The 23,136-nt window shown below is 41.6% G+C and overlaps 2 protein-coding genes and 3 long non-coding RNA genes across 9 annotated transcripts; 1 reads left to right on the top strand and 4 right to left on the bottom strand.

Annotated features, from left to right (window-relative positions):
• Positions 1-263: 263 nt before the first annotated feature.
• LOC121640544 (gastrula zinc finger protein XlCGF8.2DB-like) lies at positions 264-1,580 on the bottom strand (the record flags this gene model as incomplete). The annotated part of the gene is made up of 2 exons (XM_041986369.1): positions 264-449; positions 870-1,580. Coding segments are annotated over 2 exons (897 nt in total), but the record flags the coding sequence as incomplete, so codon positions are not given.
• A 92-nt stretch (positions 1,581-1,672) lies between these two features.
• LOC121640576 lies at positions 1,673-7,500 on the bottom strand. Its single transcript, XR_006010509.1, has 3 exons — positions 7,391-7,500; positions 7,208-7,291; positions 1,673-2,041 (listed from the first exon to the last, which is right to left on the bottom strand). It is a non-coding gene; the product is annotated as an uncharacterized LOC121640576 (long non-coding RNA).
• A 7,055-nt stretch (positions 7,501-14,555) lies between these two features.
• LOC121640512 (high affinity immunoglobulin gamma Fc receptor I-like) lies at positions 14,556-16,285 on the bottom strand. Of its 4 annotated transcripts, none has more exons than XR_006010469.1 (6): positions 16,151-16,285; positions 15,998-16,033; positions 15,561-15,821; positions 15,239-15,481; positions 15,011-15,165; positions 14,556-14,819 (listed from the first exon to the last, which is right to left on the bottom strand). XR_006010469.1 is itself a non-coding variant. In XM_041986328.1 (6 exons), the coding sequence occupies exons 1-6, from the start codon at positions 16,179-16,181 to the stop codon at positions 14,793-14,795; spliced, it is 606 nt and encodes a 201-aa protein (XP_041842262.1). In that variant the 5' UTR covers positions 16,182-16,285; the 3' UTR covers positions 14,556-14,792. The 4 variants fall into 4 exon arrangements, 3 of the variants coding, with proteins under 3 accessions (XP_041842262.1, XP_041842261.1, XP_041842263.1); XM_041986328.1 differs by having other exon boundaries at positions 15,011-15,018; XM_041986327.1 differs by lacking the exon at positions 15,011-15,165.
• Positions 16,286-17,264: 979 nt separating this feature from the next.
• LOC121640575 lies at positions 17,265-20,347 on the top strand. Of its 2 annotated transcripts, none has more exons than XR_006010507.1 (5): positions 17,265-17,325; positions 17,553-17,803; positions 17,882-17,917; positions 18,030-18,125; positions 19,686-20,347. It is a non-coding gene; the product is annotated as an uncharacterized LOC121640575 (long non-coding RNA). The 2 variants fall into 2 exon arrangements; XR_006010508.1 differs by lacking the exon at positions 17,265-17,325 and adding an exon at positions 17,368-17,452.
• On the bottom strand, positions 18,855-22,300 carry LOC121640588. Its single transcript, XR_006010523.1, has 3 exons — positions 22,146-22,300; positions 22,013-22,079; positions 18,855-19,219 (listed from the first exon to the last, which is right to left on the bottom strand). It is a non-coding gene; the product is annotated as an uncharacterized LOC121640588 (long non-coding RNA).
• Positions 22,301-23,136: the final 836 nt, after the last annotated feature.

Here is a 23,136-nt window from a genome sequence, read left to right on the forward strand (position 1 = left end):
TCCATAATAATAATAATAATAATAATAATAATAATAATAATAATTTATTCATAACATACTTCAAATTTTAGAAAACATTCTCAAAGTGCCGTTTCTATGTTGCATGGACATATGTGTCTTTTTAAAGAGACAGGCCACCTAAATAATTCACCACACACCTCACAGGGAAAAGGTCTCTGACCTGTGTGGATTCTCATGTGTTGGTTTAAGTGTGACTTGTGATTAAATCTTTGTCCACATTCATCACAGCTGAATGGTTTGTCTCCTGTGTGGATTCTCATGTGTTGGTTTAAGTTTGTCTTGCGACTAAATCTTTGTCCACATTCATCACAGTTGAATGGTTTGTCTCCTGTGTGAATTCTCATGTGTAGGTTTAAGTGTGTGTTTTGAGTAAATCTTTGTCCACATTCATCACAGTTGAATGGTTTGTCTCCTGTGTGGATTCTCATGTGTATGTCTAAGCTTGTCTTGCGACTAAATCTTTGTCCACATTCATCACAGTTGAATGGTTTGTCTCCTGTGTGGATTCTCATGTGTTGGCTTAAGCTGGTCTTATGAGTAAATCTTTGTCCACATTCATCACAGCTAAATGGTTTGTCTCCTGTGTGGATTCTTATGTGTATGTCTAAGCTTGTCTTGCGACCAAATCTTTGTCCACAATCCTGACAGAAGAATGGTTTGTCTCCTGTGTGGATTTTCATGTGTCGGTTTAAGGGTGACTTGTGATTAAATCTTTGTCCACATTCATCACAGCTGAATGGTTTGTCTCCTGTGTGGATTCTTATGTGTATGTCTAAGCTTGTCTTGCGACTAAATCTTTGTCCACATTCATCACATCTGAAAGGTTTGTCTCCTGTGTGGATTTTCATGTGTCGGTTTAAGTTTGTCTTATGAGTAAATCTTTGTCCACATTCCTCACAGAAGAATGGTTTGTCTCCTGTGTGGATTTTTATGTGTCGGTATAAGCTTGTCTTCTGACTAAATCTTTGTCCACATTTCTCACAGACGAATGGTTTGTCTCCTGTGTGGATTCTCATGTGTTGGTATAAGCTTGTCTTGTGACTAAATCTTTGTCCACATCTCTCACAGAAGAATGGCTTGTCTCCTGTGTGGATTCTCATGTGTTGGTTTAAGTGTGTCTTGCGACTAAATCTTTGTCCACATTCCTCACAGAAGAATGGCTTGTCTCCTGTGTGGATTCTCATGTGTTGTTTTAAGCTTGACTTGTCACTAAATCTTTGTCCACATTCATCACAGTTGAATGGTTTGTCTCCTGTGTGGATTCTCATGTGTTGGTTTAAGTTTGTCTTGCGACTAAATCTTTGTCCACATTCATCACAGCTGAATGGTTTGTCTCCTGTGTGGATTCTCATGTGTAGGTTTAAGCTTGTCTTCTGACTAAATCTTTGTCCACATTTCTCACAGCCGAATGGTTTGTCTCCTGTGTGGATTCTCATGTGTTGGTTTAAGTTTGTCTTGCGACTAAATCTTTGTCCACATTTCTTACAGCTGAATGGTTTGTCTCCTGAGTGAATTCTCATGTGTTGGTTTAAGTTTGTCTTGCGACTAAATCTTTGTCCACATTTCTTACAGCTGAATGGTTTGTCTCCTGAGTGAATTCTCATGTGTAGCCCAAGTTTTCTTTTATGACTATAGATGTGACCACAAACATCACATTTAACGGCTTTTGTCTCTGTGTGAAGTCCTCTACGCAAATTTATATTTTGTGTTACTTTCAAACATTTCTTATGGTTCAAACAACTCAAAGTATTCTCTGCTAAATGTCTCTGGAGAGATTGTTGGTCGTCAAACTCTTCACCACATACAGAGCAGCTGAGGGAGTTATTGGCAGTGTTACACTCTACATCAAGGTTTACACCTGACCCATGTGCCCTGTTGTCATTCCAACTTTTTTCACTCTTTTCACATCCTGATTGGGCCACAGTTCCTCTTCTATGCACAGGGGACCTGGATCCAGCTTGTCCAGACTCCATTTCCAGGGAACCCCCTCTTCAATCACCAACAGCTGCTGCAGGTAACACTGAAATAAAAAAGAAAGATAAAACTGGATTTGAAGGAGCCTGAACAGTGATGTTCTCAATGTAGTCTGTCTGGTCGTAACAAAAGTGGGGGCTCGTCTGGGAGCTTTTTTTTTTTTTTTTTTTTTTTTTTTTTTTTATTGGAGGATACGGTGCGAGCATATAATCTCAATTTGTGTAGTAGTAGTGATATCTGCATTATTGCCTGTGGTGGCTGGTCTGCCCGAGCAAGACTGAGCGTGATTGTCAGTTGGACTCAGCTGGTGTCGAGGAAGCATCTTCTGTGGGAGATGGCAGGTGGACTCCACCTGTCACTCTTCCTAAGTATGATCCGCACCTCTCTGAGAATGGCTCAGGTTCCTCCCAGCTAGATGCTCGGTTGAGGATGAAATTGACAAGACTGCAGTTGCAGCATCAGCGCAGTTTGCAGCTTGAGATCCGCAGAGTAACTCCTGCTCTGGAAGTGCTGCATGCCCCTAAGATCAGTAAACAGACATGTGTGGTAACACGTGCTCAGGCACTCCGACATAAGTTGAAAGATGATGATTGATTTGACTGACAGTTTTCTTTCAACATCTCTTTCAGATGATGTGAAGCTGGTGGGAGAAACAGAGGAAACGGCAACAGCCTCTGACGTAAAAGTTCGTGAGGCTCAGCCGTCCCGTTAGCTCCCCCTTACCCATTTCACGTGCACGCTTGGGTGACGCACAGAGGAGGGACTCTACGTTACACAAGTGCTTCAAAGAGGTGGTAAGTGCTGACAAGTTAGCAACAGTTAGCAGTGGTTTTTACATGAAAGACAAAGTGCTAATGCGACGTTGGTGTCCGGTTGCTATGTGAGGACTGGAATGTAGAAGAACAGATTGTAATATCGGCGCCGTTCCGACAGCAAGTACTGCACCTGGCGCACGATGATCACTGGTCAGGACAGATGGGAGTGAATAAAACGTACAAGCATGTGTTGAGGCATTTCTTTTAGCCTGGTTTAAAGAAAGACGTCATTCACCATGTTAGTAGCTGTCATGTGTGCCAGATAACTTGGAAGCCTCATCAGAAGATTCCATGTGCCCCGTTGCACCTGATCCCAGTTGTGACTGAACCATTTAAAAAAGTTATTATCGATTGTGTAGGTCCGTTGCCGCGTACACGATCAGGAAATAATTTTTTTTGTTAACGTTAATGTGTGCCGCAACTCAGTATCCAGAAGTGATTCCCTTACACCGGATCACCGCTAGAGTGGTTACCAAGGCTTTGATCAAATTCTTTTCTAGTTTGGACTGCTGCGACTTCTGATTGGGAAGTCAAGATGGCCCTGTGTGTGTGGCCTGCTCTCTGACTCCGCGAAACTTGTTTTGATTAATAGTAGTTTTGTCTATCATATTCACAAAAGCTAACTCTCTACTAGTGTATGATCGCAAAACTCTTTTAAACCTGTGGCCAGCATTCAAAATCTTGGCATATGTGAGTCAGAGTGGACAAGAAACCTTCTACTCCCCTTTCCTCTCAGGTGTTCCAGCTTACCTGTGCCGGTTGCCCGCTCCACCTTGACGTAGAGCCCGCAGACGTCGGGGGAAACGAGGTGGCAGGCTGGTAAAGTTGAAGGCCAGCCTGACAGGTCCTCTGGGTGGGTTCTCTAGAGCAGGGGTCTCCAATTTCGGTCCTCGTGAGCTACTGTCCTTCAGGTTTTGGGTTCTACCCTGATGCAACACACCTGACTCAAATCACTGGGTCATTAACAGGCTTGTGCAGAGGTGTGTTGTAGTAGGAGACATCTGAAACCAGCAGGACAGTAGCTCACGAGGACCGAAATTGGAGACCCCTGCTCTAGAGGAAGCGGATTGGAGTGCAGCCGTTTCATCTCCCAGCGTTTCCTGACTCCGATCAACTCCTGTTTGGTTCCTTTGGCTGGCTCAGACTCGGGACAACAGACTCGTCGCCTCTCCTTTCCTTACTTCAGTGGACACGGGGCAAATCTTGCCAACCTGAGACCATTTGATCAGTCCTTGCAGGCAGGTAATGTGTAGGTTTCACTCCCTGCCAGAATGGTCTTGGTGAATCCCAGATCCCTGGCGAACAAGACTTTCATCCTGAAGGATTTCTTTTTATCCCACAACTTAGATTTTATGTGCATCACAGAGACTTGGATGAAGATGGGTGAGTCCAGTGCCTTCTGTGAACTTTTACTACCTGGTTGCACATATTTTAATAATCCAAGGGCGTCTGGTCGTGGAGGAGGAACTGCAACTATTTTTAAGAAGAATTTTGCGTGCAGGTCGCACCTACATCTCTTTCCTCCACTTTTGAAGTTAATTTATTTGAGATGTGCTTCACCCCTCGGATGGTGTGCGCTGTCATTTACAGACCATCTAAGTACTGTAAAGATTTTATCCATGACTTTGGAGAACTTCTGGCTGAAATAATGCCTAAATATGACAGAATTTTAATCCTTGGAGATTTTAACATCCATGTGTGCCGTCTTGAGAAACCGTTGACAAAAGACTTTTTAAATTTACTTGATAGTTTTAATCTTTCTCAGAACGTGTCGGGTCCAACTCACGAGTGCAGACATACCCTTGATCTTGTACTATCACATGGTTTTGATGTGTTGAATTTGGAAGTTCATGGTGCTGTGTTTTCAGACCATATGCCTGTTGTTTTTGATATACCGTTGTCTTGTCATGTTATTGAATCCTGCGCTCCAGTGCGACACTCTCGGGTTATTAACCCCTTCACTGCTACTAAGTTCTCTGCTGTTTTTTGTCATGATTCTGTGTCTTGTTCCGTTTTTAATGTTCATACTTTTACTTCTCACTTTGACTCTGTGTTTAAAACCACATTAGACATAGTGGCTCCATTGAAGACAAGACGTCTCAGACCCAGGCATGAACCCTGGCTAAATGACATTACACGCGCTGCCAGGCGTGTGTGCAGGAGAGCTGAACGTAAATGGAAAAAAGACAGGTTGCAGGTGTCTTTCCAGATGCTAAGAGATAGCTGGCAATCTTACCAATGTTCTGTGAAAGCTGCAAAAACTAAGTATTTTTCCGATGTCATTGTTTTTAACAGGCATAACCCCTGTGTTCTCTTTTAAGTTATTGACTCTGTTCTTTGTGCACCACAAACAACCTGCCTGGAGAACTCGACCAAAATATGTGAGGATTTTAAAAACTATAAATAAATAACTATATATATATATATATATATATATATATATATATATATATATATATATTAAGAAGAGGCACCACACAATTTCTAACCAGTTTTTCCTCCAGAGACATAAGCTTAGTGAAGTTAAACTGATAACCTGCTTCCAATTCAGCAGCACATTGTGTTATATTTTATTATGCTGTTCTTCTTTAGGTACTAAGTACTATAGTTCATTTTGTAATGTATACTGTATATGTAATATAAACAACATTATATTTGTGAAAACACATAAATTATTTCAATTCCATAAAGATTTTTCACACATGTGCACACACACACACACACACACACACACACACATATTTAAAGTTTATAATACATATTTACACACACAAAATAGTGTATACTTCATTTATAATTTCAGACAATAATGCATGTATATTTGCATATATTGCTCTGTATATAGTAGACACCACTTTATAAGAGTCTGTTTTATTACTTGCTACTTACTTTATTACTTTTTACTTATCCTAATACTTGCACTAGAGTGACATCTGCCAGCAAAAAAATTCTTCCTTGTTTATTTAGTCCAGGAGAAAAACCTGACTCAGATGTTTCTGTGTGACTATTCTCTGGATCCTTGGTCTGACTACTGAACCCTAAAGCTGACCAGACGCTGTATTGGTTTAATTTTACTATAGTATACAGCGCCTTTGCAGAGATCCTGTTTCCAAGCTGCTCACTCAGCTCTGTCCAGACTCCGGCCCTAGGAGTGGCCATGCTTCCCTTTTCCAGTACTACGGCCTCTTTTACTAATTTGCAACCAACTTCATTGAGGACTTTATTTATCCCTCAGTAAAAGAAATTAAATAATATTGAAGTCATCTTGTATGAGTGGTTGTAAATTATGGTAAATACTATGAAATATTAAACACTGATTTATACTTTAACTTAGAAAATACATGTAGGAGGTTGCAGGTAAGGCATAAATAAACTTGAATGGTGTTGAATTTGACATAATTCTGTCGTGTATATATGCCATCAATAGCTTTAAGTAGTTGTTACCAAGTATTCTCATTAACCTGTTATTAATCTACTGCAGTCACATGAAAGATGTGTTTTAACATCCAAGTTACACATTTAGACCATTTTCACTCATCTGGGTCTTGTATGATATAAAATGGATGTGAATCTCCAGGAAAATCTAACTGGTTTGTCTTTGCATTCATTAGATGAACCTTTCTTGCATGATGCCAAGTTACAGCATGATGTCCATTAGAAGGATGCAGCTCTATGAAGTCTGGATTGTATTAACTGATAATATTAATGCTTTTTACTTACCTTTCAATCTTTTCAGAACCAGTAAAACTGAATTGCTGTTTAAAGAGAAGGAAAAAATAGCTAAGATTACAGCGATTTTTCCGTTATAAAATGTTAGAGCTGACTAGAAAACCGTTGGTCCATAAACTGATTTTACGACACAAACTCCAGGTTTTCCGGCACAAACGTTTTTAAATTTATACAAACAAACTTTTTTGGATATTGGATTAAAACAAGGAAGAAGCTGGATTTTTAAATTGTCGATGACTATCATCAAAACACAATGCCACCTTCTTCTAAAAACACACTACAACCTGCTTCTCTGTAAAATGAATTATTCTCCAGTTTTCTGGGTAATAAAATGCTGCACATCGGACGAATTGTAAACAACCATTTTCGTGGGGCTGCGTGAACGGTCTAACTTTTGAAATATTATTTAACCTTTAGAAACCAAAGCAGCACAAACGATTTTTTTCTGGACAAACCAGCACTAACGCAGCACAAACGATCGAGACCATTTTCACTGTTTTGCGTGGGGTGGGGGGGCAGCTTCACGCAGGTCTGGACAACTGATCTCTACACGAGACCAACTTAACATCACTAAGCACCAAACATCACAACCACACAGTTCACGGGAATATTACCACTCGCCGATGAAAGCAAACACGTAACACACACCAAGGTGTGTTAATTCTCACCTTCCTTCCCGACGAGGGTCCCTCGATAACGACTCTTTGTCCGGTCCCTCTTCCACGCCGTCGTTTCTCCCCAGCGAGCTGAACCTCCGCAGAGGACAGAAACGTACAATCGTAAGAATCCAACATACGTCGAAGTCTCCAACTATAGTTTAAAGTTTTCGTCAATTAATGTTGCAGAAATACCTTGAAAAGAAGTTAAATGGATCCTCCAAGAGTGATGTGGCTTGCGGGGCCAAGACGTTGCAGCGTGCAGAGTAAACCCGAAAGTTAGATTTTTTCCCTTCGTCTTCTTCTCCCTCTTTTTTTGTAAACTTTTTAGTCACAACTAGTGAAATTCTTCCGGGTTCTTGTTTGTCGTCCGCAGTTTCTGTGTTCTTGGTCCCAAGATGCGCAGCGAATTTGTACCTTCTTGATGCAGCGTGAATGCGTGGGTTCTCTGATTGGACAAAAGCCCTTGAGGTAAAATGCGGATTGGACAATGCAGCATTTCGGCCCAGCAATTGGACAGTCTTATGCATAATGAGCTGAAAGCCTCTTCAGCAGGGTGCACCATTAAGCAGTGTCCAGCAAGACACATTCCTCTCGCTAGTGACAACTTTTACTGTAATTCAGGATTCTGCTGCCAGTGTTTCTGGCTGCACGTGTGCACTTCAAGATGCTCTTTGGTACAAACAAACCCTTATGATTTAGGTTGTAATCCAACAACTTAGATACTTTCTCCTGCTGACACTTAACTTATTGTTGTTGATATAATTTAAACTGCTGCAAGTTGAATTAACTTATTGCTCTCAGCTGTGTGCTGCAATTGGCAAAGTTCCCTTGCTGCAGAATCAAAGAGGATTGAGGCTTACTAAAAAATAAAAAATGTCAAATTGTTAAAATTCGAAAAAACATGAAATATTGGAATTTACCAGCATTATTTTTACAGTAATTTATTGAACATTCCAGCATTTTAGCACATTAAAATGCTATATTTCTACTATTGACTCCAGCTTAATAATTATCTCTGCAAAGTATTTTAAACCATTTAAACTGCTTTAGAGCATCTTCACACTTTTGAACTCAGCTTGTGCCACTGTAACGATACCAAGATGTAAATGTTTCTCAACGTCAAAGACTTTACAGTTTCTACCTAGTAGGATGATGGTTAAGTAAGTTGCTCCTGGTGTGTGTACTCACAGGTTTGATGTCAGTCAGGGATGTTGTTTCATATGCTGTCTGCAGAGTACATATGTTTTCTGTCTTACACTATTCTTTATGTAATTATATTTATTCTGTGTAGTTTTCAGCAGTACAAAATTAAACATTTTTACTATCCTAAGAATATGTGCATTTAATTTCCCTCATCCAACATGACTCAGCATAGCGCATTCACACGTGCTGTTATTACACAACAGTATTTTTCTAGTTTTTGTTTGTTTGTTTTCTTTTTCCAATATTTTTTGTGGCCTACCTGTTCTGATCCACAGTCCTTACCGGTTAGTGGCAATAATACACTACTAAAATGTTGTTTGTTGTCCGCCAATGACACACAAGAAGAAGACAGAGTGGAGGAATACAGAACAAGCTCCTTTAAAAGGTAATTACGGAAGATTCTGTCAAATATTTGCGATACATTCTCCCGTATTTTTACTGACTTTTCTTAGAGTGTGGTGAAGTTGTCAGTGTATGGGATATACATTAACACCTTCACCACTTCTTACAATAGACCTTACCTTTTCAAACCAGATGGTCTACATCCAAATCACACAGGTTCTCATCTCCTCACATTGAACAGAGAACTCATCCTCCACTCCTGCAAAGCTCTCTGATTGATGGTCCAGCCAGAACACAGCTCCACCAGTTAGATCCTCCCCAGTTACACATCATGTACCAGTGCACATCACCAGTAGACACTATAACCATCCCTCTCCATATCAATACATCCCTACTGTCAGATGTCTCCTTCCCATTCATACAACTCCAGGTACAAAACCCACACCAGTGATCTCAGAACCGAACTTTCCTGCATCATTTAACACGGCTTTTTAAATGTCAGATCACTGTTAAACAAATCTTTTATTATTAATGATCTGATTTTAGATAAAAACATAGACTGTCTCTTGTTAACTGAAACCTTGCTTGGCGCTGAAGCTTCATCCCCAAATTTTATTTTTTATTTTCTATCAGGGAGGTAAAAAAGGTGGTGGAACAGCTTCAATTGCACAACGAACAATATCAGCACAAATAATCTCATTAACTAATTATTCAACATTTGAGCATCGTTTGTTTTTAACAAGCTGCCTGTTTTATTCATCACAGTTAATCGACCACCAAACCCTCCTTCCTGTTTTATTAAAGAGTTTTCTGTATTTTTATCAGTCATACACATAAAATATAATAAGATGTTAATAACTGGTGATTTTAACTTACATATCGATAACAGTAGCGATCCCTATGCCTGCCAGTTTTTAAACCTTTTAAACAGTGTTGGGGTAGTTTCCTTTTTTAACTCTAAAAAAGTAATTAGTTACTAGTTACTCGTTACTTCTGTAAATTGTAATGAAATTACTTTACTAGTTACTGCATTTGAAAAGTAACGTCACTTATTACTTTACTTTAGCATTTCTTAATTCACCGTGTAAACATAGACAAACATCATAGCCGAATCATCGCTGCCTGTCTGCACAGTGTTTACTGTTTACTGTAAACAAAATGTCTTTAAAACCATAAGAACAACTTCCCTGTCTGTGGGAAGAAATGGACACACTTGTCTCATAATCAGTCTTATAATCAGTCTCATAACAGTCTTGGACCTTCTTACTTATCAGACCTACTTTAGATTATGAACCCTCGTGGACCCTGAGATGCTCCGGTACCGGCCTCTTGGTTGTTCCCAAAGTCAGAACCAAGACTTATGGTGAGTCCTCGTTCCACCACTACGGGCCTCGTCTGTGAAACAGCCTGCCAGAGAACCTCAGGGCTGCAGAGACTGTTCATGTTTTTAAAAACAGGCGCAAGACCTTTCTTTTTAGTTTAGCTTATAGCTGAATTTTATTTTGTTTTGATTTTTGCTTATTTAACCAAATAATCTTCTGTTATTTTTACCACCTATTTATATGGCTTTCTGTTGTTTTACTGTTTTATTGCTTCATTTTTACCCAAGTGCAGTTTTTTATAAACACTTTTATTTTATTTTTTTCTTAACTCTTTTTGTATTTTGATTCGTGTCACTCTTAGCTTATTGTTTACAAGTGTATTTATTCTTCTTTTTAATGTTTAACTCCAGTGTTTTCCTCCATCTGGAGCAACTGAGATTTAAATTAATTTTAAATTTGTTCGAGTCTCTGACTGGAGTTTCTTTCCTTGGCTAGCACCATCCTTACTGAGAAACTGTTTACGGTAAATAAAGTCACATGATAACAGCAGCTTTTTGCTACTCATCGTATTGCTGTAATAATACGTGACGCCGTTTTCTCTTTCTCTGTAAGAAGTTTTCTCTCCACGTTTCTTTCATTTTTAAATGGTTAACATAATAATCCAAGTTGAGCAAATAAATTAGATCCAGCAGACAATCCCACCTGAGCAGAGGTTTAAATTTAACCAGTGTGCCGCTGCGTCTTCCTCGTCTTCGGTGACGCTGCTTCTTCCTACGGAGAACGCAGGGCAAGCGGCGCAGTGTTGGAGGAATGGATGCCAGCAAGGGAGGACCCGTCCCGATAGGGATTAAGGCTCTTCATCGGGGATCCCGTGTTAATAAGCGTTTGGCCATCATAAACCAGTCCAGAAAGTACAAAGTCAGCAAAAAGAGACAAAGACAAAGCAGGACAACAGGTACGAGCAGCAGCATCTTGGCCGGTGGTCGGACAGAGCGGACACAGGAAGAAGAGGCTGAGTTAGCAGACTTAGGTCTGTTCAGGTTTGGACAAGGACATTTTCAATAACTGTTTCTACTGTTTTTAATTAAAATGCAATTAAATAGGCTACATTTTTTCCAGACATTACTAGAAGTTGAGTTTACAATATTAATGTCTGTGTCTATTATTTGATTCAGTCGTCCATTAAAATCCATTTAAATTAAAAAAAGTTGCTTTTTGAGTCAAATTTTATGTTATTAAAATGTGATTAATCGAGATTCATTAAATACAAAGCCTGTAATTAATAAGATTACGTTTTTTAATCAGGTCCCACCCGTTATAAATGTGTGTGTGTTTATATTGAGTGTTGAGTTATAGAAACATTTTGCTTATAAAGTTTAGACATGTTTAATTTTACAGAATAAAAGACTCTCCATGACTGATTATGTTACACTTGACAAACTACAGCATTTCATCCATTTCCACACAGCTTCATCACCACTAACTCCACAGTCTGATCTTACCAGTGACAGTGAGGGTGATGCTGTTACTGGTTGCTCCCTCTCTGGACTCACACCAGTAAACTCCAGAGTCCTTTTTGAGGACAACACTGATGTTACAGGAGGACCAAGCTTATTTTACCTTTCCATCAAAGTTCTCCGCTCAGACTCAGTCCTTAGAGAGCAATGTTCTAGTTTAACCACAAGAGGGCGGTGTTGTCTAACTGTCACACTTGATGTGTTTCTGAGGGAAAATCCAGTTTTCATACAGATTTATAGTTCTAGTTCAAGTTTATTTCTACAACACGTTTACAATGACCAGTGCTGCACAGCAGAACAATAAACACTCCAAAATAAATACAGTTAAACCATAAAAAATGAAAACACACACAGATTAAGATTCTTAAAAGTAAGAAAAACACCTGCTATAATTGACCATCTCGACTAGGAATCAAAACCCAGGACAAAAAGTGTGTTTTAAGCAAGTATTTAAAAGCAGAGATGGATTGAGCACTTTGTTATTTTGGGGTCAGCACAGAGAAGGTTCTCTCACCTCTAGAGATATATCTGGTTCAAGGAACCTCCAGAAGCAACTGTGAGGAGAACCTCAGAGCTCTAATCGGAGCGTGCTTGGTTCGAAGCTTGGACAAATACAGAGGAGCCAAGCCATTTAGCGCTTTATAAGCTAGTAACAACGTTTTAAACTGAACCCTGTAACTAAAGGGGAGCCAGTGAAGCTCAGCAAAGACGGGAGTCATATGGTCAAAGTCTCTTTCCAGTCAACATTCGGGCAGCAGCGTTTTGAGCCAGCTGGAGGCAGTGGAGAGATGCTTCTAATGCCATAATAAAGAGAATTACACATAAGCAAAGCATATGCAGTAATGCTGCGTTTGCCAGCAGCACAGCTTGTTGTGAAGTCTGGCACAAGCCTGTAAATAACCACTGATCCGAGTCAAGTGTGTTTCCAGGAATACAAGTAAAGTGGATTCCTCGGAGGATCATCTTTATATTTTTATCTGTCTAAAACATTTCAGACTTTGTCTATTACAGGATTTGCATGATGTTTAGTTTGATCATAACTACTGATGACATGAATTGGCTACATTAGTAAAGAAAATGTACATTCACTGCAAAAGATGGTGAGGGTCTGTGCAGCCGTTCAAAACACCTTTTTCTTTCTTTCCCGAGTCACACAACAGCTTTACTGCTCAACAGTGTCCCCACAGTTTCTGCTGGTACGACTCTGTTTGCTCCAAGGACCCCAAGAATAGACTGCATGTAAATGATGCAGAAGACGGGCAAAATGCTGGAACTTTGCAGTGGGTGCTTCCCCACAGTGGGTGGCTGTCTGGGGTGGTCTGGTCCTCCTTGTCTGAAACTGAGGTCGGAACTAGGAGGTGAACTCTGAACTCAGCACTGCCCTCTAGTGGATGTATTGGTTAACAACCATGACATCTGCCCGAATTCCATCAATATGTGGATTGTCCCACCCAAGAAAATAAAAGACTGGATCTTCTGTATCCAAACACCAGGGATGAATACACTGCCACAGCTCTCCCTCCTCTTGGCAGATCAGACCACAATCTCAGATCAGACAGGCAGCTGCCAGACAGCCAGGAGAGACCTGATGAGATGAACTGTTTTCCAACAGGTTCAGGTCTCAGCTGCCCGGCATCTCCACTTTAAAACATGACCTCCTCACACCCCCTCTCTTTTGCACAACATCTCTCCCCTCCTCCTCCTCATCCTCCTCGGATGAATCCCATACCTCCCCCGCTTGGCGGTGACGACAGGCCAGGTTAAGAGACAGATGGAGAAAGTACACCAGTAGAAGACTGCAGGACCAGATGGGGTTTGGTACAGTATCCTGAAGACCTGCACCAACCAGCTGTCTCGTTTTTTAGTCTGAGCCTGAGTCAGGAGAGAGTTCCAGTTCTCTGGAAGACGTCTTGCTTGGTTCCTGTCCCCAAGAAGTCCAGACCATCCAACCTCAACGACTACCGTCCAGTGGTCCTCACATCGCATGTGATGAAGGTGCTGAAGAAGCTGGTCTTTGCCAACCTGAGACTGCAGATAAAGGATCTACTGGACCCTCTGCAGTCTGCCTACCAGCTTCATGTGAGTGTTGATGATGCCGTCATCTACCTGCTGCAGAGCCCTTCTGTCTGTCTGTCTGTCTGTCCGTCCGTACGGACTGTTAATATTTTTATATTGTGCAAATAAAAATTAACAACTAAACAAAAAAAGCAATTTTGAAATTTCATAATAAAGGATTTAAGAAGATTGTTAAGAAGACAAAATATAAAGACAAACAATTCCTCACAGGGAGAATTTAGAGTGTGGGAGGAAGCCGGAGAACCCAGAGAGAACCCACACATTCACCTGGAGAACATGCAAACTCCACTGATGGAACCTTCCTCCACCCAAGGCTCGAACCAGCAACCTTTCTGTTGTGACGGTGTGGTGATAACCACCCCACCATCACGCAGCCCCTTAAATATCCATGAACTGTATCTGTGAAAGTGCCCCGAGATGATTTAAATATGAAATTTACAGCTGAACCTCTGTCCATATTTACCTCTGAGAGGCTCTCTATGCTTTTTTTTTACCCAGTCATGTTACTAACCTGTTGACAACTAACTTAGTTGAACGGTCATCCAGCTGGTTCTGTTTAGTGCTGCTTACTTATTCAGCTTTTTCTTGCCTCGTGTAAAGACGTCCCACTGCCTGAAAATTCAGGATAACCTGATATTCTCCATGAAACAGGAAAAGTAATTTATTGTGGCTTTATTTACATTTTACACAGCATGTTGGTTTTCCTGGAAACAGGATGTTTAGAGTTAGTACATTTATAAAATCAGGCCTATTTTATTCCATATTTTATGCCCGTACACTTTGCAAGTGAACTGAAGTCGGGCCTCCTCCAACAACGACAAAATCCTCATAAGACACGTTCTGAGAGATAAAGAATGATATTTGTAGGATGAATATAAATAAAGAGCAAAAACTAGATGACGTGTCCATATTTATTCTCCTTCAGAAAAAAGTTAAAATGAAGCTGAGGAGGGTGCTAGCGCCTCCTTACCACATGCTGAGCTCAGTTCTGGAAACATTTGGTTTCTAACGTTTGAAGACAAGAAGAGCAGAAGAAGAGAGAGATGAGATGTTCAGCTCAGTTTAAATGATGCTCTGTGGTGACATCATTATGGTCATCATCCAATCTTTGATCAGCCTGGGAGGATGGAGTCATCACCATGGAGACGGGCAGATCGCTTCCTGCAGACAGAGCAGGTTAGAAAGAAAATGTAGATTATTGATCAACACAAGAAGAAGAATTCAGTTTAGTGATGTACAAGTCATGAAGGAATCGTTCAATACTCAAGAATCACTTTACTGACTTGTGAATCATTACTCAGCTCCGTTGACTCATTGATTGATTGACAGGTCAGTGAATGGTTCAGTGTTACCTGTGTCTCTGTGTCGATATAAAGACACCATGAGGAGGGTGGAGATGAAGTACGGACAGAACACCAGCAGGTGGAGGAGCAGAGTGAACAGAAGATGGAAGGAGAATGAGGAAAGGGGTGAGGCTACAGTAGTGGGGGTGTGGTTGTAGGTTTACCTGCAGAGAGAATCCCACCTGGTCAGGTGACTGTGGATGAAATAAGTGTTGAAATGAGAGTGAAGCTCCTCACCTGTGACAGAGATCCAGCTGGGTGGAGACTCTCCATGGCTGCTGATGCTACACCTGTAGAGACCTTCATCAGACCTGGTAACATGGTGGAGGGTCATGTGACCTGTAGACTCAGTCCTGATGAGGGAGCCATCTTTATAGAAAGCAGCTGGGAGGTTGGAGGGAGGCTTTGATTGACAGCTCAGAGTGAGGTCATCTCCCTCCATCACAGGGAGGACAGGACTCTGCAGGATCACTGATCCACCTCAACACAGAGACAAACTACAGCATTTCATCCATTTCCACACAGCTTCATCACCACTAACTCCACAGTCTGATCTTACCAGTGACAGTGAGGGTGATGCTGTTACTGGTTGCTCCCTCTCTGGACTCACACCAGTAAACTCCAGAGTCCCTTGTGAAGACAACACTGATGTTACAGGATGAACCAGCTGCTTTCCCCCATCTATCTCCACACTCAGACAGTTGTCTGGTGGTGTTTCTCCTCACCGTCCATCCAGCAGAGCTGTCGTCCTCCTCACAGATCAGAGACACAAAGTCTCCTTCAAACAGCTGAGATCTGCTGGGACTGATGGTCAGACGAGCTGTGAGGGATGAAATGACACAACAATGATCGTTTCCATGAATGTGACATTAAATCCTCTCAGAGAGTCTCAGAGAGGAGACCTGGACCACCAGAGTCAGACCTGACCCAGTAAAGACAGACAGTCTCTGCTGTCAGACAGGGTTTCTTGGACAGAAGCAGAAGAAGTTTACTAACCTCCGTTTGTTGTGCAGCACAGCAGTGAGATCAGAGCTGCAGAGAAATGACACTCAGCTCAGTTGGAGCTTTAATGACGGCTCTGCTGTGGGAAGCAGCAGTGATCATCTCTCAGCATTTACACACCAACACACATCCAGCAGATGGACTCACCCAGCAGCATCTGGACACATGTTCCCTCCATTCTGCAGCTGGATGGAATCAGACCAGCAGCAGTTTGACTGACTGGAAAACCCTCCTCTTCCTCTTTGTGTGCTGCTACACGTCAAATTTGTTTCCTGTTTTGCTCTGCAGCACAAACCACATCTACCTACAAGAACAGAGGTGCTGATCAACACATGCTCACAAGAGATCACATGGTAACTGATGGGTATTTTTCCATCATAGAATAAGACACAAAGAACTCAGAGTGAAGTCAGCTTCATCGCGATGGGGAGAGACTGTGGTTCAGCACTCAGAGAGTGTCTGGTGTCAACTCCGAAGTCTCAACCCCAGCGCTGCCTCTTTATTGAGCAGCTATCACACTTCAGTAGAGCAAGCAAAGTTCTCGCAAACTTCAAACAGGGAAACACATCAGCATACAACACTTTATGACCCTTATCACACAGAGCTGTGACCACCACATCCTGTCCTCTGCAGGATGGGTGAGACCGCAAATCATTACCCATCCTTAAGGGAGAAAGTTTAAACTGTTAACTTTAAACTGTCAACTTCGCTTACTCTAACAGTAACAAGCCAGAAAGATTCTTAACTTTCACTTCAGCTGTCAGTTGTTTCATTTTTCTTATTTGTACCAAAGTTCATTTAACTAATTTGTCCAGCACATTTACCCACAGCCTGCCACACGTGTGTTCGAACTAAATCTAATGGGAAAGTGTGTCCAAGCTTTTGAATGGTCGTGTACATGATGTCCATCCTTCTTTGTGCAGGAATGTTTATCTACACAATAACAACAAACATGTTCTTCAGAGTTCATTTCTTCATGTTAAAAATCTTTAAGACACTTTAATCTTTGGAGTTCAGTGAAAAAAGTGCTGCTGGCACCAGAGTGAGGCGTCATAAACTGGACCAGATTTGCTCAGAACATCTAGCATTTTCTGTCCAGTGTAAAAATATATATTTATTCCAACCTCAGCATATGAAGTCATACCTAAAAGAGTCGGTTTGCAAAGGAAATACAAAACCTGGTGAAACATTTACCAACATTTTTCTGCCAGCTGTAAAGTGACACAGTGACCACAGATCAGTGGTTAAAGCCGAGAGAAGAAACAAACCACCTCCATCTCACTTCCTGTCAGCTGACCTGCTCTCACCTGCAGGAGGAAAAGGTTTGTTTCTACAACACTGATCAAATTAATGCTTCAACATCACCTTCTTTTATAGGTGCTCTTTCTAACACTGAGAAGGTTTAACAGTCACTGCTGCTTAAACTGGGTCAGTGAAGGCATCACGCAGGTGCTGATGTTCTCCTGCAGGTTCTGGTGTCAGATGTTGGTCTCCATGTTGTTGCTGTCTGTCTCACTTCATGCTTCTCTTCATTTCTCTGTTAAAACAGAACTAATAGTTTCCTGAGAGAGATCAGTGGAGGAGAAAACACAACACTGACACCCACACACTTCACTGGCTCTCTGATCACATGGAAGAAGCTTTCTAACAGGGTGAGCAGAGAGGAAACCACAACACTGACACCGAGTCACAGAGGAGGAGGAGGAGGAAGAGGATTTGATGTGAGGATGAACGGAGCAAACAGTGGGTCTGATTTCAGCAGCATCAGGATGGAGGAAACATCTCTGCTGCTGCTGCTCTGTAAGTACTGGACTCATTTTACTCTGCTGTCTTCATGAATGTGAACGTTAAACTGAGCTGAGTTTCATTCCTCTGCAGCTCTGAGCTCACTGCTGTGCTGCACCACAAACCAAGGTTAGAAAACACCTCACACTTTCAGCCTGTTTCTATGGAGACGCTGAGATACTGGCTGCTGATTTATAAAGACTAAAGAGATAATCATAAACTTCTTCCATCTTCATCACAGCTCGTCTGACCCTCAGTCCCAGCAGATCTCAGCATATTTTTTAGACAATATGTTTCTGAGCTGTGAGGTCTCCACCCAGCTGATTTCTATTCACAGGTGAGGAGCTTCACTCTCATTTCAACACTTATTTTATTCACAGTCACCAGCAAGCGGATTGTTTTAATCCCTGCATGCATAACTCTCCACGAAGCGACAGACAGCTAAACAGGTGTACTGGACACTCAACAATTAAATGATGACTAGGACGTGAGTTAACACTTTACAATAAGGGTCCCTTAATTAACGTTAATTAGCACATTATTAAGCATTAATTAAATGTTGAATAATATGTTATTAACTAATATTATGTATTACTTAGTGTTAGTTTGCATATTACTTAATGCATTAATAAGCAGATAATTAATGTTTACTACTCAACCTTACTTAATGCATTATTATGTGTTAAAAGTTGAATTATGTAATTATTTGTCATCATGTATCCATTACTCAGCATTAATTACAATGTCAGTTAACATGTTTGTAAGCCCTTAAAAATTTCTCAATTAATTGTTTAGTAATAGTGTGGATTTTTAGTGAATAAGTATTAAGTAACAGTTAACTAATACATCTACTAATCCTTCCCTATATGGTGCACATTACCTGGATCGGCACTAACAAACCAATATTAATGTCGTAAGTAATCATTTACTAATGTTGTGCTGTGTATGTCTTCAGTTAGGGTCATTTCTTGTAACCTGAGGGTCTTAAAGTAACACCAAGACCCCTTCTTTGATGTTTGGCTTTAAAGAGTGGAGAGATACTCTTTTCTCCATGTCTTCCAGGAGACATTTGCCGATTGTTGGACACATTTCCATTGTTGTTGATGCAGGTCAGTGTGTTTAAAAGATCCTGATGGAGGAAGAGCTGTACAGATCTTCTGTGTCTGTATCATTGCTGGAGTCAGAGGGAAAGGAGCATGACTTGACACAGGTGTGAGGGGTCTTAAATTTATTATAGTGGCTGATCTGTGAAAGAATAGAGTCGAGAATCCGTCTTGAAATCCAATTGTTTTTTCCCACACCCCTTCCATATGTGAGGAGTGGGGTGAGTTAAACGGCCAAGTACACCCCTCCTCACTTAGATACTTGGAGATGCTGGTTTCATCTTGAAGGAAGTGCAACTCTTTCCAGGCTCCTTCGCAGGACCACGTACTGCAAAGAAGCAGAGTAGTGCAGTGATGAAACCCGACAAATCCAAGAATTCTATCACCTCCATGTGTACACACGTACACCTAGACATGTGAAAGTACTGCCCACCTTTTACTATTTGTTGCACCTTCGCTGGTACGATGAGTGGAAATGCTCCAAGGGCCAAATACATCCAGACCCACATTAGTAAAAGGGGTTCTGTATGATCAGGGGGAAGATCTGATATTTTTTGTTCTGCCATCCTACCACTGAGTTTCTTACAGATGACACACATATTTAATGGAACGGTAAATGGACTTCTACTTATAAAGCGTAATATTTAGAATGCTGAAAATACATTTCTTTTGCTAGTGAAACAGCTGTAAAATCTACATCAGACAGCCATGAACACATCTATGAAGATAGATGTTACGGTCTTAGGCCTTGGCCTTGGTGTTGTATGTAAATTTCTGTGTTTGGTTGCAACCAGGTGATTGGCTGACTGCCTGGATTTCTCCATCAACTGCCTGGCAGTGTCATTGCTCGTCCATGATTGGCTGGCTCCTTAGCACATACCTGGCTGTGCCATCACCCGTCTGCAATTGTTCTGCTCTGTCATCACCCGCCTGTGATCGGCCCAATCGCCTGATGTCCAACTGGAGCTCAACTCTTTAAGATGGCTGCTGACCATCATTCAGGGCCGCTGTGATCATCCAGCACAGCTTGTCATCTGCAGTCTTAGGACTTGGTGTTGCAGTGTGTATTTAGGCTGAATTGTGATCAGTTTGACTTGTTTTGATGATTTTCTTTGAACAAGCTTGGTGTGGATGCTTTTGCTTATTGTGTTACATTGTGGATGGCTTTAAGTCTTTAGTATAATTTTGGTTAATCTTGAAATCTCTTGGTTAAGGTTGTTTGTTTTGTGTTTCATTGCCTTTTGCTATCAGAACTGTGTTCATTTACCTTTAGTAATTTTTGCTTTGAAAAAAAAAAAAAGCATTTTACTTATACCATTTAAGTTCTTGTCTTTAATATTGGAAACCTCTTTTTTTCTAGTGGAGCCAGGGTTGTAAAAATAGAGCAGGGGGGTATTACACGAAGCTGGATTAAGGGAAAGCCAGGCTTATCTTGATTTAACTTATCTTATCTGGGTTTGGAGTCACACTCAAAATTAAAGTGAAAAAACACACTACAGGCTGATCCAACTTTGATGTAATGTCCTTAAAACAAGTCAAAATGAGGCTCAGTAGTGTGTGTGGTCTCCACGTGCCTGTAGGACCTCCCTACAACGCCTGAGCATGCACCTGATCAGGTGGTGGAGGGTCTCCTGAGGGATCTCCTCCCAGACCTGGACTAAAGCATCTGCCAACTCCTGGACAGTCTGTGGTGAAACATGGCGTTGGTGGATGGAGCGAGACATGATGTCCCAGATGTGCTCAATTGGATTCAGGTCTGGGGAACGGGCGGACCGGTCCATAGCATCGATGCCTTCATCTTGCAGGAACTGCTGACACACTCCAGCCACATGAGGTCTAGCTTTGTCTTGCATTAGGAGGAACCCAGGGCCAACTGCACCAGCATATGGTCTCACAAGGGGTCTGAGGATCTCATCTCGGTACCTAATGGCAGTCAGGCTACCTCTGGCGAGCACATGGAGGGCTGTGCGGCCCCCCAAAGAAATGCCACCCCACACCATTACTGACCCACTTCCAAACCGGTCATGCTGGAGGATGTTGCAGGCAGCAGAACGTTCTCCACGGCGTCTCCAGACTCTGTCACGTCTGTCACGTGTGCTCAGTGTGAACCTGCTTTCATCTGTGAAGAACACAGGGCGCCAGTGGCCAAGTTACCAATCTTGGTGTTCTCTGGCAAATGCCAAACGTCCTGCACGGTGTTGGGCTGTAAGAACAACCCCCAGCTGTGGACGTTGGGCCCTCATACCACCCTCATGGAGTCTGTTTCTGACCATCTGAGCACATACACATTTGTGGCCTGCTGGAGGTCATGTTGCAGGGCTCTGGCAGTGCTCCTCCTGTTCCTCCTTGCACACAGTTAGAGGTAACGGTCCTGCTGCTGGGTTGTTGCCATCCTACATCCTAATACTAATCTCTTACATTTTGTTAAAGAGCCAAATGAAGACTACAGATAAAGAAAAAAAAAAAAGAGTTTTCTCCACATTTTTTCTTGGTTGGACTTTAAATATAGAATTTAACATAAAAAATGACAAATGACAAAGTTTCTTCTTGAATCTAGACAGAAAAAATGGAGGAATGTGTTACCAGGGGGAAGTGTGTAACGTAAATTTAAGAACAAACAATGTAAAGTTTTAACTCAGTTTATCACATAAACGTAGGGGGTCATCCCCATTTGCTCCTCCTGTCGTCTAACCCGGAACCCGCCTACTCCCACCTGACTAGAACCGCACACCACAAAGGCGCGGAACCCGCTTAGGTAACCGGCCCTACAGCAGGCAAAACCAAAACCACACACGATTGCACTGCAACCCACTGCAAACTAACACCCATGTCTGCATGCACAAAAGTCAGATGTAGAACGGCTCCGGGTGGCTACTGACAGGAGGGCTAAACTCATGGGAGTGCCCAAACAAACAAAACAAACAAACCAAAAATTAAACAGTTAGTCCGCTCGTACAATCAGCACCATCAGAGACAACTCGGACCAGGAGCGGACTAACTTTAAAACAAAAACCCTAAAAGGACAGCAGGCAACGGTACCCAACAGCTGCAGAAAAAGAAATACAAAATTACTACAACAAAATAAAAACACTTTAATTCAAACACATTAATCACAACATACCTGCAGCGTTGAATTCCCTTACTCAGTCAACACTTTTCCCAGGATCAACATCCCTCAGATCCCAGCCCTGCATTACAAACTAAATTTAAAACTCATCCACCATATAAAATTCAACATATAAAAACATATTTACCTGATGCTGCTAAAATCACCTTGCACCAAGGCTGACGTGGCCCAGCAACGTCCTGGCAACTCCAACAGGAAACTGGCACTCCCTACTACAGTGCCACTTCCCCTTTTATAGAGGAACAGCCCCCACCGACACAGCGACACCCTATGGTGCCAACCGCTACAAATGAAGTGTGAAGCCATCTCATTGAAATGTGTGCATGTGGATCTGAGCAGTGCAGCATTTAGCTGCTATTTGTCCTGAAACCAGCAGCAACCTGACTTCAATATCTGCAGCATTTCTGACTAAATTCACATGAAAAGAAATGAAGACTTTGTGAGAGCTTCTTCCAAAGAAACACTTTGTAGTAGTTGTGAACACGATGAGGGAAATAAAATCTAACTGTGCTTTTTCTGTCAGATATTGTGATTAAATGTGTTAAATTCCAGCTTCCACTCAGTGTTTCTGCAGAAATATTTGTTTTACATCAGATTTCTACATGAGATGTGGGACAATATGTGACATCAGCCACCTGGAAACCAGAGAAAAATCTGCATTTTAAAGCTCTCCCATGGAGGTGAAGAATCCTCTTCTGTGCTAGGTGAACACAGAATTGGCCCCTTCCACTCGCCGTACATGTCCATCACAGAGACGCAGCTGAACAAGCTGAATCTACGTCATTGGAGGAATTTCTGAGTCGTGTTACAGCTTAAAATGGATCCAGTAATCTTTGTAGGTTTTCTTAACATCAGCACGTTCTCTGAGATGTGAACTTTCAGATTATTTAGAGCGACTCTCCTCATTAAAACCGTCTTATCAGGACATTTCTGTGTCTTCTCTCATTTCTGGAGAATTATTCCGTGATGAGGTTTGAAGACGAGACTTCTGAGCTGAGTGTAGCTGCTCCATGATGTTTAAATGACTTTACTTCTTGCTGCTCCTTTTTCATTCAACATCTGATTGAAGGTGTTTGATTTTAAAACGAGTTGTGATTTATTGAATGAAATAAAAAGTC

The sequence above is a fragment of the Melanotaenia boesemani genome, chromosome 5 (genome assembly GCF_017639745.1).
Source record: "Melanotaenia boesemani isolate fMelBoe1 chromosome 5, fMelBoe1.pri, whole genome shotgun sequence".
In the NCBI taxonomy this organism is placed as follows: Eukaryota; Metazoa; Chordata; class Actinopteri; order Atheriniformes; family Melanotaeniidae; genus Melanotaenia; species Melanotaenia boesemani.

What these genes read in the sequence shown, in the direction of transcription:
- LOC121640512 (XM_041986327.1), bottom strand. Translation starts at nt 16,181, where the DNA reads ATGGAGGGAACATGTGTCCAGATGCTGCTGG. An exon ending in ATGTGTCCAGATGCTGCTGG is followed by an intron (nt 16,034 to 16,150) that starts GTGAGTCCATCT and finishes ATTTCTCTGCAG; the next exon opens with CTCTGATCTCACTGCTGTGC. An exon ending in GTGCTGCACAACAAACGGAG is followed by an intron (nt 15,822 to 15,997) that starts GTTAGTAAACTT and finishes CATCCCTCACAG; the next exon opens with CTCGTCTGACCATCAGTCCC.